General features: G+C 43.7%; 1 protein-coding gene across 3 annotated transcripts in view; it reads left to right on the forward strand.

Annotated features, from left to right (window-relative positions):
• Nucleotides 1-437: 437 nt before the first annotated feature.
• The window catches only part of SH3RF1 (SH3 domain containing ring finger 1), a 181818-nt gene continuing 166625 nt past the window's right edge, over nucleotides 438-15630 (forward strand). For 2 of the 3 annotated variants that reach the window (XM_045055690.1, XM_045055691.1), the window contains exons 1-2: nucleotides 1562-1696; nucleotides 2102-2588. In XM_045055690.1, the coding sequence (XP_044911625.1) occupies nucleotides 2196-2588 (393 nt within the window). In that variant the 5' untranslated portion in view covers nucleotides 1562-1696; nucleotides 2102-2195. Of the gene's footprint in view, nucleotides 576-1561; nucleotides 1697-2101; nucleotides 2589-15630 lie in introns of those variants that run through there. The other variant, XM_023252683.2, reaches the window with a different exon arrangement.

The following is a 15630-nucleotide window of genomic DNA, read 5'->3' on the forward strand; positions in this document are numbered from 1 at the left end:
CCTTCTCCCCTCCGTCGCCACTCCCAAAGCTCCCCCCCTCCGGCTGCTTCATCTTCTCGGGCGTGTTTTCCTCAGGGAAAGGCGCGTGCCCCTGCACCATCCCTCTCACTCGCGCTCGGGGACCCCGCTTCCTGGACTCGCGGCCCTCGCAGCGCCCCCCCCAGGCCGCCGCCCCCATCGCGCCCCCGGGGGCGGGCGGGGACCGCGCGCAGGTACCTCAGCGCCGGGAGGGAGGCTGCGCCGGCCCCGCGGTTCCCGGAGGTGCCGCGCCCGCTCCGGGGGGAGGCGCTGTGGTGCGGGGCCGCCCCCTCGCGCCCCGGGCGCCCGCTGCGGCTCGGCCTCCTCCTCCTCCTCTTCCTCCGCCCTCCTTGGCTGGGAAAGTGGGAGGCGGCGGCGTGCGTGTGTGTGTGTGTGAGTGTGTGTGTGCGCGCGTGAGGGGGGCGGCAGAGAGGAGTCTCCGGGTGCCGCCGCGGCGTCAGAGACACTGCGCGCGGCGGGCGCGGCGGGGCCGCATCTGCATCGGTCTCCGCCGCCGCTGCGGGGCCGCGAACAAAGAGGAGGAGCCGAGGCGCGAGGTAGGGCGCGGGGCCGCGCGGGGGAGCCGGCGCGGGCAGACGCTCGCGGCCGAGGAGGCGGTGGTCGGGGCGCTGGGCTGTCCGTCTGCCCCTCCGCCCCGGAGCCGGGACGGCGGCGCGGCCTCGCCGCCTTCTCCCGGCAGGAAGCTGCCCGGGCTCGGTGCCGCGGTCTCCCGGGGGGCGCAGCCCAGCTCTCCCTGCCCTCCCGGAGGCTCGGTCTCTCTGGGGACTCCCGCCTCATCTGTGCGGCGTCGCAGACGTTTCCCGGTGGCACTTTGTGGGGCTGACTTTCGCAACTTAAGGCTTCGAATGTATTTTTAAGTCCTTGAAAACTTCCAGCAGTCGTTCGGGGGGGGGGGGAGGGATTTGTGTGCCCGGCCTGACCCGAAGGGTGGCGGAGAGGAGGCTGCTGAAGGAGATCCCCGTTCCGGCACCCGCCGGGCCGCAGCCCCAGCGCGGGACCCTCCCCTGCCGCGGGTCGGCGACACCTGGCTCCGGGGTGTGTCCGCGGCGAGCGGCCGCCGCGCCTCCCTGCGGGTCGCGGGGTACCTGTGCTCGGCGGCGGGGGAGAGGGGCTCGGGGGCTCCCCGCTCCCCCGACTCCGTCAAGAACATCCACATCTTGTTGCCCTCTTTCTCCCAGGCGCTCCCATTTGCACTTACTTCGGAGGTGGGGGGGGGGGGGGAGCGGCGCGGGCACCGCTTTCAATGCTTTTTTCCCCCCGAATGGCCCCATTTTCCTATGACGCTCACAGTTTTCAGCCCAGCATTCCATTGTCAGATTCTTTTGGTGATAATTTTGCCAGCTTTTTCTGAATGGGGTTAGGACGGGCTGGCCAGAGATCCGTTCCGGAGTTTGTCAACCGCTGCCCCCGAAGGGTGCTTTTTCTAGTTCAGCTGCTTGCAAGCGAATTGCAAGCGAGTTGTGTCCCTCAGAATTGTCAACCTTCGGCTCATTTTTGGTTGGGCAAGATTAAGCAGTTCTATTTTTAAGGCCGATGAAGAAACATATGTATTTAATATTGGGATCATTTACCACAGGCGATCACAGGAGGCATGGCTTCTTAAGCACTGAAGTGGCTTCAAGACTGGGAAGTTTGTTGGCTTTAAAGATACTTTCAGGTAGAGGAAACTTTGAGTTGCTTCTGTTCAGCTTCTCGTATGAGTTGAGGACGACTTTGCTAAGGCAGCCGGTATCACTTTGAGAGCTGAAGAAGTTATGCTGTTTGTTACATTTCCTAAATCCCGTTGCATTACAGGAATCCCATATAGTGCTTGATACAGCCGAGTCTGCCCAGTGAACTCCTAGATATCTTTAGGGATTCGTTTCGAATTGTTTAAAAAGCCCACTTTGTGTTTAACTGTTGACTTTGGAGTTCAGGAACCACATTCCAAAGCAGAGCTGCACTATTCAGAGGAAGCACTTTTGTGTACTTTTTTGGTTCTCGGGGCTCCGCTGTGAAACGTCTCTCCAAGTAACAATACTAATTTTCCGTCTTCTCTCCTCCCCCTCCCCCGTTACTCCAGAGCGAAGTCTGAAATGGATGTTACATGAATCACTTTCAGGGATGCGCACGACTGTGAACATTTCTGAAGCCTTTTCTCAGTAGACGAGATAAAGATGGATGAATCTGCCTTGTTGGATCTTCTGGAGTGTCCTGTGTGTCTAGAGCGGCTTGATGCTTCCGCAAAGGTCTTGCCTTGCCAGCACACGTTTTGCAAACGATGTTTGCTGGGGATTGTGGGTTCCCGAAATGAACTCAGATGTCCAGAGTGCAGGACTCTTGTTGGCTCGGGTGTTGAGGAGCTTCCAAGTAACATCCTCCTGGTCAGACTTCTGGATGGCATCAAGCAGAGGCCTTGGAAACCTGGCCCTGGTGGGGGCAGTGGGACCAACTGCACAAATGCATTAAGGGCTCAGAGCAGCACGGTGGCGAATTGTAGCTCAAAAGATTTGCAGAGCTCCCAGGGCGGACAGCAGCCACGGGTGCAAGCCTGGAGCCCCCCGGTGAGGGTGAGTAGCCTGCAGAAGCAGTTTGGGTGAATCAAGGCGGTGACAGCTACGTTTTCTTTCTTTATGCTTCAGCTTGAGGTTTGCTAAATCAGTTCACTGCTAAGGAAGCCACACTTACTTGGAACAGATAGGAAATTGTGCCTCGGGATTTTTTTTTTTTCCTTTTGGAATGAGAATGGATACAGATAACAAATTTTTGTTTTTTAAATTCTCTCCAGATAGCCGCTATTACCTTTTAAGATAAATTTTGGGAAACAGGTAGCAATTATTCACTGAAACCTAAAACAAAGCAGTTTTTTGGTGCTCACGTTAAAATGGAAATTTGGTATGATTTTTCCTTTTTCATGGAGTTGGGGAAACCATAATCATGTATGGATGTATATATATATATATGATATATGTTGTAAATATGTGTGTGGGTGGATCATAATAGGAAATTAAACCTTAATTTGTAGGTTGCATTGGGCCATTCGAGCCATTCTTTTGGTTTTATGAATGCACAGCACAGAATTTACTGGTTGGAGGAATTCTTAACAAATCATGGCCACAGGTAGCAGAGTTTCGTTGCTGTAGCAACGAAATGTCATTTAGGACTACAGTGTAACAGAGAATCTAGCTTTATGTTGGGTTTCATAGGGAGTGAAAAGAAATGTTTCCATCAGAATGATTTTTCTTGGGGTTTTGGGTTTGGGCTGAAATAATTTTAAATGAAGGTAAATATTTGGACAGTTACCACATTTTAAATTCCTAGAACGTAAGGTATTCTGAATAAATCTATATTATGTTATGGGTAATGGCATTCCAAGTAAGACGTGTTTTTCTCATTTTTGTAAAAATAAAAAGTCGTTATGGGCATCAGATAATTAAAACAATTTCATTTTTGTCGGAAGAAACAATTCTAATGATTGGCCAAACTGATAAAATATATTTTTAAAGAACAGTTAATTTGGATGAGAATATATATTTCTTTCTCAAATATTCTTGGTAAACACTCAAAACTGACTTATTTAGTGTTGGAACAGGCTATTGGGATGGCGTTAGACGGTATTAATTCACAGATGTGAGTGTCAGACAGCTATAACCATTCCCTCACTTTCTTCTCAGGCTCATCTTTTAAAATGATACAACGTGTTTCTATCACTAGATGTAAAATAGGAAAGTGTCTTAATTACTAGGAAACAGTTTCATTACTAGGCTATCCAGCTTCTTTTGATTTATATTTAACTTTTTTTTTTTTGAAGATAGTGAGAACTTTGGGTTAGAAGACTGTGTGTTGTGAACTTGGTCTGCTTATAGTACTTTTCTTAGATTTCCTTTATTTTATGGAGTTTCCTGGTGCATTGGTTAATGTATATGGTCATTAATATTTTAGCCTCAGAACCAGTGATCAAGTTGATTATTTCTGAGACACCTGACCCAGGTCTGCTCAGCTTAATGAGAGAGTGGATTTGCTTCTTTTGGAGAGATTTTGTTTCCTTCTTAATTGGACTGGAGAGATTGTAGCTTCTGGCTATGGGTGGAAGCATCTTAGTTGTTGACACATTGCCTTACCTGTTGTGAGGAATGCACTGAATGTTTGATTACTGATAAAAAGGAATTTAAGAAAAGGGCTCAAGCATTTAACTTAACATGCTTTGCATTTTAAGTTTTCTTTCTAATAATGGAGATTGACTATGTAATGCTGTAATGTTCATTTAGTTCAACTGCTAAACTTCCCGTATTGAGCTTCACTTTTCTTGGGTAAACTTTTTTTTCAGATTTTGATGATGTTGCTGTTATTTTTCTGGCTTCTATGATTTCCTAATTTGCTTCATGTTTCTTCTTTAGCATGAGAAAAATTATTCACCAAGAAGCCCTGCTCAACTTGAGCCTTGCACCTTGGATAAAATAGTTGAAGTCTATAACACAGAAGATGATGTCTGTTACGTTGTGGGGTGGGGAGGCATAGAAAGTAGAGGACAAAACAACAAAATTATTCAGTAACCTGGGTTCTTGCAACTGTTGCAATTCTTATAAAAAGAACAGTTTTATTTTTCTAGTCTAAAATAATTTCTCATTAGGAGTTACTGGTAGCTTTTGCTTTCGAGTATTCAAAAGAATCAGGGCTACATAAATAGTCCAAATACCTGACAGATAAATACATCTCAGAAAACACTCCTTTTAAAAAAAGAAATCAGTAAGGTACAGACATGTGGAGGTTGTAATGCACTCTTTTGGACACTTTCCTGAGGTGAGTGACCATAATAAATCCCAAGCAAGCATTCTACTCTCTTAGATGTTCTGACACAACCGAGTGGTGCATGAGCCTGTTTCCACATGTTGCGCAAAGCTGAAAGTGATAACATGTGGAATGTTGCTTCAGTTTATTAGTTATGTTCTATGTTCCATTAGATTGTGACCATGTGGCTTCCTCATGCGCTTAGCCGAGGTAGATGGAGTGTTATCAGCAGATATGAACATTTCCAATGTGTGACACAAATCTTGTTCCCAGAATTTTAGTGTTTCCTGCCTAATATGAAGGAGAAAATGAAAAAGTGTTGGATTGGAGTCACCATGGGAATCTGTCAGTTCTTTAGCACAAGTAAAGAATTCTTCTTGGTTTTAGGCCAAAGTCAAGCAGTGGAATGAGTCATAGGGAGAGGGTGACTGCAGATATCTGTTCAAATGGACTAAAAAATACCTGCAGAAGAGAAATAATATATAAATGTCTATGGAAAATTACATATGGAAAACATGTTTAAGTAATTTCTGCAGAATTATCACATAATGGAACAGTTAGATTTCTACTTTCTATGTGTGGTTCCATTCATTCAAGATCTATTAATATCTGTGCACCTTTCTGTCTGTCTAGGAATTACTACTTAATGATTTCACACTGCCTCTATTTCAAAGTGAATTTATTTAGTAAAAATAGAGCACATAACCAGTGATTTACACTAATTTACACTTCACTTACTCTTTCCTTTAGCTAACAAATATTTATTGAGCACTTACTGTGTGCCAGGCACTGGTCTAGCTGCTCAGTAGAAAATGATGGATAAACCAGATGGAGTCCTGCTTACGAATTTATGAGTATGTATCAATCTGAACGACACACATTAATGACATAATAACAATGCAAGTATGGAATTAAACTTGGTGAGTGTTATGACAAAGTGAGGGGAGAGGGTAGGAGAAGGATCTGTATTTAGTGTCAGGATAAATAGTGTGTGTGTGTGTGTGTGTGTGTGTGTGTGTGTGTGTGGTCTTCAAAAGCTTCCTTGAGGAAGAGGCATTTGAGCTGAGATCTTAAGGATAAAATGATATTAATTAGTTGAGAGAGGGCTGGGCAGGTGAAGAGGGGTTGGGAGGAGTATTCCAGTGTCCTTGATCTACAGCCCACTATATGGCTCCTGGGAGGAACCGATTTAAGCTGAGTGTGAACTAAGCAAGGGACAGAGACAGTGAGTGAGATGAGGCTTCAAGTATAGTAATGTACAAGGCATCAAGAGGCACCACAGGCCATCTGGGGTCAAGGGCCAGATGAGTGGTATAGCTAGTAAGTGCTCTGCATGTGAGATTAGGAAAATGAATCATTAGGACTGAGATGATCATCAGGGCTGAGAACAGAAATAGGAGCTTGGTGTCAAAGGACTGAGAGAGAAGAAAGGGAATTCTAGATTTGGGGGAAACAGGTGAAATTTCTTCTGCAAGTGTGTAGAGTATGCTTTCATTTCTTCATAGCTATACTCACAACTCCTTTCTCTCCCTTATTGTTGACTATTATGGGCTGAATTGTGTCCCCTCCAAATTCATAAAATGAAGTCCTATCCCCTAATATCTCAGAATCTGACTGTGTTTGGGAAATAGCAACTTTAAGGAGGTAATTAAGGTCAAATGAGTGGGCCCTAATAAAGTAAAATATGGGTGGGCCCTAATCCACAATATGATTCTTCTTCTTCTTTTTTTTAATGTTTATTTATTTTTGAGAGAGAGAGAGAGAGAGACAGAGCTCAAGAGGGGGAGGGACAGAGAGAGAGATGGAGACACAGAATCCAAAGCAGGCTTCAGGCTCCGAGCTGTCAACACAGAGCCTGATGTGGGGCTCAAACTCACAGACTGTGAGATCATGACCTGAGCTGAAGTCGGTCGCTTAACTGAGCCACCCAGGTAATCCCTTTTTCAAAAAAAAAATTTTTTTTTGAATATTTACTGCTATTCTTATAAGAAGAGGGGATTAGGACCCAGAGTGAGACAGAGGGAAGACATGTGAAAACACACAAAGAAAATGGGTATCTGCAAGCTAAGGAGAGAGGCTTCCAGAAGAATCTAGCCTTGCTGACACCTGGATCTTAGTCTTTTAGCCTCCAGAACTGAGGGAATAAGTGTCTGTAACAGCCAGCCAATCTGTATTACTTTTTTATGGTGGCCCTAGCAAAAACTAATATACTAACTGTGGATGTACTCATAAAGGTCAGCACCTTGAGTGGCCTCAGTCCACTGCCCTTCAGTCCTGGCTTCCCCAAAGATCTGCAGTGGTCTAATCCTTCTGTGCTCTTTACTCCAAGGTGCAATAAGTTTGAGAGGTTGTTTAATACCTACTGCCCTCCTCAGCTGCTCAAGTGGCCCGGCATAGTTTTACAAAATAGGTAGGAGGTTTATGTGACAATAAACCAGATACACAGAAAGTTTTAAGAGTTGAGAGAAGGAAGTGTCAGGAGGAGAGAATTATTACTACTTGCTTATCTACAGGTTCTTCTGGAAGTGGAGTCTGGAGAGGGTGCATGTTACTGCATGTTGAGGCATGACCCAAAGGCCAGAAAGGGAATTGAAGGAAGGGTAGGGGAGAAAGACAGGAAGGACTACAGTGTGGCTCCAGCTAGGGTTTGGGAAGCTAGTGCTATGAATTGCCTCATTGGCCATCTTTGACCTGCATTCAGTGAACAGGTACCTGTGGAGAGTTTTTTTCAGCTCCATTCTAGGCTATGATCTGTCCTAGGACAGAGGTGGCATTAATGCATGTTCCTCTTGGAAAAGAGTTTACATTATGGGGAGGTAACACACAAGAAACAGCCAACAAGGCAGCATATTGTAAAGCATCAAACCTTGGGATAAGAAATAGAATAAGTCTCTATAGTAAAGTTCCTGTTTCATGGCCCCTGGATTAACTGTCTGATCAAAGAGCAGAGTGAGTGTGGATTAGAGTAGGCAGCCTACCAGTGACACAAGAATTGATGCCTTCATGCGGTGGATTGGATGAGGGAGACGTTAGGATATTTCTGAATGGCTGAGTTAAAATAGAAAATGTGTTTGTTTTTGCCAAACAATGTGTATTCCAGATGTTTTTGGCTTATTTTATTTATCATTTCATTCTTGACCCCTGCTTCAGTTCTCATGTTCATCCTGTTCCTGACTTGACTTTATTCCCAAGTTAGGCTCAATGGCTGGGGCTCAAGGCTCAGATTTGGGACAGAGACAGAAGGCAGGGATGGAGAAGGAGTCTGCGGTGCATACTGATTGATAATTAAAAAAAGAAATGCTTAGTGACTTTTTTTTTATATCACACAAAGTATCATGTAACCATTATCATGTAAATCTCAAAACAACCCTCTGAGGTTAAGTACTATTCTTATTTAAAAAGTCTCTGGGGCCTCTGGGTGGCTCAGTTGGTTAAGCTTCAGGTCTTGATCTGATGGTTCCTGAGTTTGAGCCCCGCATGGGTCTCTCTGCTGAGAGCTCAGAGTCCCGAGCCTGCTTCAGCTTCTGTGTTGCCCACTATCTGCCCCTCTCCCACTCGTGTTCTGTCGCTCACACGTGCTCTCTGTCTCTCAAAAATAAATAAAACACTTTAAAAATAAAAAAAGGGGCACTTGGGTGGCTCAGTCAGTTGAGCGTCCAACTTCGGCTCAGGTCATGATCTCACGGTTCCCGGGTTCGAGCCCCACATCAGGTCTGTGTTGACAGCTCGGAGCCTGGAGCCTGCTTCAGATTCTGTGTCTCCCTTTCTCTCTGCCCTTCCCTGCTCATGCACTGTCTCTCTCTGTCTCGAAAATAAATAAAACATTAAAAAAATTAAAAATTAAAATAAAAATAGAAAAAAATAAAAAGTCTTTAAAAAGAATGTGAATTACAATTTTTTTTAATGTTTATTTTTTGAGAGAGAGAGAGGGAGAGAGGCAGACTGCAAGTGGGGGAGGGGCAGAGGGAGAGAGAGAGAGAGAGAGAGAGAGAGAGAGACAGACAGACAGACAGACAGAATCGGAAGCAGGCTCCAGGCTCTGAGCTGTCAGCAGAGAGCCCCATGTGGGGCTTGAACTCATGAACGGTGAGATCAAGACCTGAGCTGAAGTTGGACGCTCAACCCACCAAGCCACCCAGGCGCCCCAAAAAGAATGTGAATTTTAAAGGGAGTTCTGGTGGTAAAACAGCTCAACAATGTACATGTATAATGTTATGAAATGTGTATATTATTCCACCTCTTCATATGCAATTGTATGTGTATGCATATAGCTTTTTTTTTTTTTGTTTTTTTACATAAATGGAATTTCATGTTTTGTGTATATGATGACTTGATAGTTCATTATTTTGTCTGGGAAACCTCTTCATATCTGAGCACATCTGTCTGCCTCATTAAAAACATCACACCTCTTTATTGAGGTTTAATATGTACACAGAGAAGTGCACCTATCTTAAGTGAGTAACTCATTGAAATACCATGCTTCGTTCTTTGTAAATGACTAGTATTTTTCTCCCTGTTTTAAAAATTAAGGTCATACATGTTCATAGTAAAAAATCTTAATGGTAGAAAAGGATGTAATGGAGACAAAGTTTCTAATCTCTCTATTCTTAATCTCCAAGAGTGACGACTGAGAAGAGGTTTGTGTGTGTGTGTGTGTGTGTGTGTGTGTGTGTGTGTGTGTGTGTGTGTGTTTTCCCCCCAAAAAAATTAATAGAAATAGGATCATATTATATGTGCTGTTCTGCAATTTGAGGTTTTCTGTTTGATGATGGATCTTTCATAGCTTTCCATATCTGCTCTCACTGATGTATAAGAAGGCATTATGTACTATCATTCTCATTTTATGGATGTGGAAAGGATGGCTGACAGAGGCTGAATAACTTGTTCTGGATCTCCTAGCTTGAAAATGATAGAGACAAGATTCTACCTTAGGCCTGTCGGGTCCCAAGAGCTTCCTTCCACACTCTACTTAAGTGACAGACATTCTTCCTGGGTCCTGGTTTGTGGCTTATGACAGGGAAAGCTTTGAAGTGGGGGTTCTTGTCTCCTCACTGTCCTTGCTGTGTCCATTGTGGTTGTTGCTCTGAAGGGACAGATGAAGCTCCTTTACAGTGACAGTGGGCCAGGAAACCAGACTGTTAGCTTGGTGCATGGGAGGAATGTGGTTTGGAGGTCAGAGGTTGTAGCCTCCACTTCCAACACTGCCATCAACCAGCTGCTTGGCTTCTCTGGGCTTTATTGTTTCAGCACAGGACTGCGCAACCTTAGGTCCCTAAGCTCCATGCAGGGAGTGGGGGGACAAGGATTGCCGAGTTTGGTTCATCTTACGCTTTTCAGAATGCTTTTGTAGTGTCTGGCACATAGCATGCACTCAAAATGAGGTTTGTTGAGTGAATGTTTTTAGTTTTCTAGGGCTGTGATAGCAAATCACCCCAAACTGGGTGGCTTAGAACAACAGAAGTTTATTTTCTCACAGTTCTGGAGGCCAGAGTCTGAAATCAGGATATTGGCAGAGTCATGCTCTTTCTGAAACTTTCGGGGGAGAATCCTTCCTTGCCTCTTCCCAGCTTCCGGTGGCTCTGGCAGCCCTGGGTGTTACTTGGCTTGTAGATGCATCACTCCAGTCTCTGCCTACATCTTCACATTTCTTCCCTGTGTGTCTGTGTCCAAATTTCCCTCTTTTTACGAAGACACCAGTCTTTGGATTAGGATTTGCCCTAAACTAGCATGACCTCATTTTAACTTGATTATATCGGCTAGACTCTAGTTCCAAGTAAGGTCACATTCACAGGTACTGGGGTTTAAAACTTAAACATACCTTTTTAGGGGATACAATTCAACCCATAACTGAATGGATGCATGAATGAATGGTTGAGTGATGTGCATTCAAGTCACCTTCTAAGAATTCTTGGCTGTCCATTCTCTCAACAGTTTATTTATACTTACCCCCTTTCTTCGTGCTGTCTCCTCACCATCTGTAAAAACGGGTTAACACTTTCTCTACCTATAAATAGGTTGCCTTGTGGATAAATGCAAGAATTGATGTGCAAACATTTTGAAAATTATAACATCAATGTGAACGGATATATTATTATTAGTATCATTACTGTAAGAATTATCAGTCTTCCTCACAAGGAATGTGATACCATTTCTGTTCGGGGTAACAAGAACCAAATAACTGAGAAGAAATTGAAAAGATCACAAAAATGGATGTAGAACTACATAAAATGAGGACATGGGCTCAGTAATTTTGGTCCCTTACCTGTGAGAAATAACCTGATGAATGTTCATTCTCTTTGGCTACCACTTGGAGTTTCTTTCCCCATTTCCCCCATTTTTATTACTCTTCCCTCAGCCCTTATTTCTCCTGTGGGTGACTGAAAGAGAGGGAGGGAAGGCGAGATTATTCTATTGTTGCTGGCTGGACAGAGAAAGGGAAGACAATGAGAGAAAGTCTACTTTTGCTTTAGTCACAAGCCCTTGCCGTTCTTCCTGGTCTCTGAAAAGCCCCACCTCTGCTGCTGGTTCTCTGGTTTCAGCCTCCATTTCCCCCCCCCCCCCCCCCCCCCCCCAGTTCTAGCATCTGCTGGTATGGAACTTCTGTGGTTCACTCTTCTGCCTTCTAGCCACCTTGCATTGTCCTTTCATACAACCATGGTCTGCATTTTCCAAGTGGCTAGGAAGGGGGAAATGGAAGAAATAGTGGAAGGTTAAACATAGGTCCAAAAAAGGTGGGGACAGTCTGTCATTTCTGACCTTGACTTCATTCCAAGAGTCCCTGGCTCTGCTTTGCATGCCTCCATTCCTTAACTCTCCTCCTCTGCCCCTAAGAATGCCTGCTTTTCCCCACCACAGTCAGACACTCACTGTTTATTAATCCATACTCTCTCCAGTCCATTGTATTAATATATTAAAAAATTTTTTAACGTTTATTTATTTTTGAGAGAGAGATAGAATGCTTAGTGGGGGAGCAGCAGAGAGAGAGGGAGACACAGAATCCGAAGCAGGCTCCAGACTCCAAGCTGTCAGCACAGAGCTCCATGCAGGCCTTGAACTCATGAATTGCAAGATCATGACCTTAGCCGAAAGCTGATGACCTGAGTCAGAGGCTTAACTGACTGAGCCACCCAAGCACCCCTCCATTGCATTAATATGGCTTAAGTAACCCTGAGACAAAAGATGAAAAAGCATGTTTTATTTTAAGGTCAAGAGGCAAATAACTTTGTAATTCACTTTCTAGCAGGATTCTTTATGAGGGTCCACCCTAGCAGAGTGACGTAGTATGCATAGTACAGTATAGTGAGCATACTTGTGATAGAAATATTATGTATAGCAACATAGTATAGTGAGGAACTCAGATGTCAAATCAGATACCATGTCAGGCAAGCCTCTTTTACACAGCAACCTAGCGTAGTGAGGTGTACTTGTGATAGAAATAGTACCCTTGGCAACACCTTTGCTAGTAAGGCCCTCTCACTGTGGAACCTTAGACCCCTCAGCCTCCCAAAGCTTTTATCACAAAGAGTGTGTACATCTCTCCACTTTTTTTTTTTTAAATCTCAGAGTCTTTTGAAAGTAGTAACCTTAAAAAGAAAAATTCTGAGCCTCAGTCACCCTTCCTGTGGTCCTGCAGTCCTCTGCAGCGTATGTGCCTGCCAATGCTTAGTCAAGAGGATGGCAGCAATTGCTTCATGAATGGTGACATATGGGTAGCTGTAAACACAGCCATCTTAAAGATAAATGTGTGAGTGGGCTCTTCCGGGGTAACAGGGAAGGGAATGGAGGTGCCATTTCAAATGGTTGACAGTAGGCAGTTAAGTAGTAGACTCCCTGAGCTGTGAAACATGGATAAAAGGGAGCAGAAGACTGTGCAAATGAATTTTCAAGTTACATTGAAAATAGTGCAGAAAGGCAAGGACTGTCACGTTTGAACATTTTTCTGTTAGCCCAAGGAAATAAAGAAGTCCTTATTTTTTGCAAGGAAAAAATCCTTTTGAAACAATGTATGTTTATTGTTTATAATGTTGGAATGAATAAACAGGAGTGGGTTTTCATTATTTTAAGATGTAGTGAGTGTTCCTAAACAATGAAAAATATTTATACAGAAGTAAAATTAAAGTTTACTGTGTGTTCCAGATCTAATTTTAAATATGTGAGGGATGCCCCCCACCCCCAAAATAGAGTAAGAATATCAGTGTGGGGTACCAGTACCCCTGGCATCTGTCTAAAATTTTTAGAAGTATTTGAAGACTAATATTTAAAAGTTGAACATTTGATTTGTTAAAAAGAGATACAATTCCTGTAGAGCTAAAAACATATGTACACTCCTAATTACATAACAGCTTACCATTTAAAGAATTTTAAAAGTTCTTTAATGGATAGATTAAGTATTATATGTGGTGAAATTATATTTCAAACACATTTTTATCTGCTCAGTTTATTCAAAGTGACATTTACTTAGCAAATCTCTTAGTTTTTCTGTTGTTAAACTCATGTTTTAAGCACACTTTTGATTATTTCTAGTATTTCATATGGTTTTACTTTTTCCTCCACAGTTGAACACAGCTAAAGAGCTTAAGTCTATAGGCTAGATATTTTTGCTGATTTTTGCCTAATTATTTTCATTCTGTATTTCATTGTAGATGATGCTATGTGCTGGTATTACTACTTTCATTTTTTCTCTCTTCATTTTTATAAACAAGTATAGAATATTAGATGATATTAACAACCTTAGGTCTATAAAGAGCCTAGGTCTTTATATAGGTCTATAAAGGTCACTTGTATAACCTTAGGTCTATAAAGGTCACCTGTATAAAGACAGTGATGTTGCTGAAACTCAAGTCTTGATTGAAAGACATCATCGTGTGACAGCTTGAAATGTTTGCATATTCCAAGAAAGTCCAACTCTGATATCAGAAAGTATTGGGTCTCAATATGTGAGCATGAATACGTATGCTGTGTAGAAGTTGGGGATCACTTACATGGTGGCAAGAATGATGGAGACCTGGTTTCTAGTCCTGGTTGTATGACTGACTTTATACACTGGTGATTTCTCTTCTATAGGCTATAGTTTCCTTTTGTAAAATGAGGGCTTGACTGCTTGAGTCCCTTTGCTTCCCTGACATTTTTTGAAATAATTACGCTAGCAAAGGCCACTTTGACATTGAACATGCAGAGCAAACTGAGGTTGGTGTCTGCATATCACCTTGGTGCAATGAGGTGAAATGTGCCTCTTACAGTCACCCATGGACACCAGACCCTAATATCCCTGAGGAGCCCACACTGTTTCTGCCACAGGAGCCTTCAGAGGAACTGTTGGATAATCTGGCAGTTTAGATGTGAGGCAGAGAAGAAAAGCAAGGACAGTTTAGTGAGCCTGACTTGGTATCAAGCTCCAAGGAGGGCAGTATGCTTGATGGGCCTCTTCTCCCTGGACTGATCTACCTGTATTCTGCCTGAATATTATCTTCATGTAGTTGTTACACTGCCTAAAATCCTGACAGAGATGGTCGATGTTTTAAAATGTTCTCTGCTCTCTGGAAGGGTATGGAATCATCTAAACATGTTGCTTTTCCCATTCTTACTGACTTGGAAAACACCTGTTCTGATGGACAGTATTCTTCATGCTAAAAGGGAAAGATGGTGGTAAGTGAGCTTCTTTGGGGTCAGACAAGCCTGGGTAAAGAGTGCAGTAAGGGGCTTAAGTGGGGTGACCATGTAACTTATTGTCTACACTTTTGAGCTTGAAGGGATGCTTTTGATAATTTTGCAGAGTCAACAGGGGTAAACTGGGTCTGTCTGGGGCAAACAAGGCCATATGGTCACCCTAGCTGAGGGCAGTGTGAGAGAGCCCAGGAAATAGAAGAAAGTTTCATCCAGTATGGGGAAGATGCCAATGAACACAGAAGCTCTTTCAAACATTTTCAGGGGAAATGCAAGGGAATTGATTTCTTCCTCTGAATGCTTCTTTCTGTGGGCTCTGTGGTTTTTGCTGGAGAGAAAATGTGATGTAGTAGGAAAGGCAGGGGATTTAGCAATAGGCAGACCTTCCTCTATTCTTTGTTATCTGTGTGGCTCCTGGGCATGTTAGTTCATTAGCCTAATTTCTTCATTTGTAAAATGGTGAGGATCTGCTTTCCAGGGTTGTGAGGATTGTATGAGATAAAGAATGTTGGGGCGCCTGGGTGGTGCAGTTGGTTAAGCGTCCGACTTCAGCCAGGTCACGATCTTGCGGTCCATGAGTTCCAGCCCCGCGTCAGGCTCTGGGCTGACGGCTCAGAGCCTGGAGCCTGTTTCCGATTCTGTGTCTCCCTCTCTCTCTGCCCCTCCCCCATTCATGCTCTGTCTCTCTCTGTCCCAAAAATAAATAAACGTTGAAAAAAAAAATTAAAAAAAAAAAAGAATGTTAAATGCCTAGGACCTAGTTAGATATTCAATACATGTTAGTACTTCTGTTTTTCTCTCTTCCCAGAAATTAGAACTTTTAGTACCTTGTATCGGTTATATTGTAAAATAAACTGTGTGTGTTTGTGCACGTGCATGCGGGCGTGTGTAGTCTGGTAATTTAATCAGTCAAGTTTACAAGGTTAATGCCACAGGAGATTTTGTTCTCTTTTAAACAGACAGACTTTAGGCAGACAAGCTGATCGTCACTTAGTAACTGCACATGATGCTAACTACGGTTTAAGTCCTGGTTCTGTCACTAACTGTGGTGTGATGTGCTTCTCTGGGCCTCATCTGTGAGAGGAGATGGTGAGCAACATGATCTCTCATACCTCTTTCTGTTCTCTCATCCTATAAGAGACCCAGCCAGCGGGGTTCATT

The sequence above is a fragment of the Felis catus genome, chromosome B1 (assembly GCF_018350175.1).
Source record: "Felis catus isolate Fca126 chromosome B1, F.catus_Fca126_mat1.0, whole genome shotgun sequence".
Lineage (NCBI taxonomy): Eukaryota > Metazoa > Chordata > Mammalia > Carnivora > Felidae > Felis > Felis catus.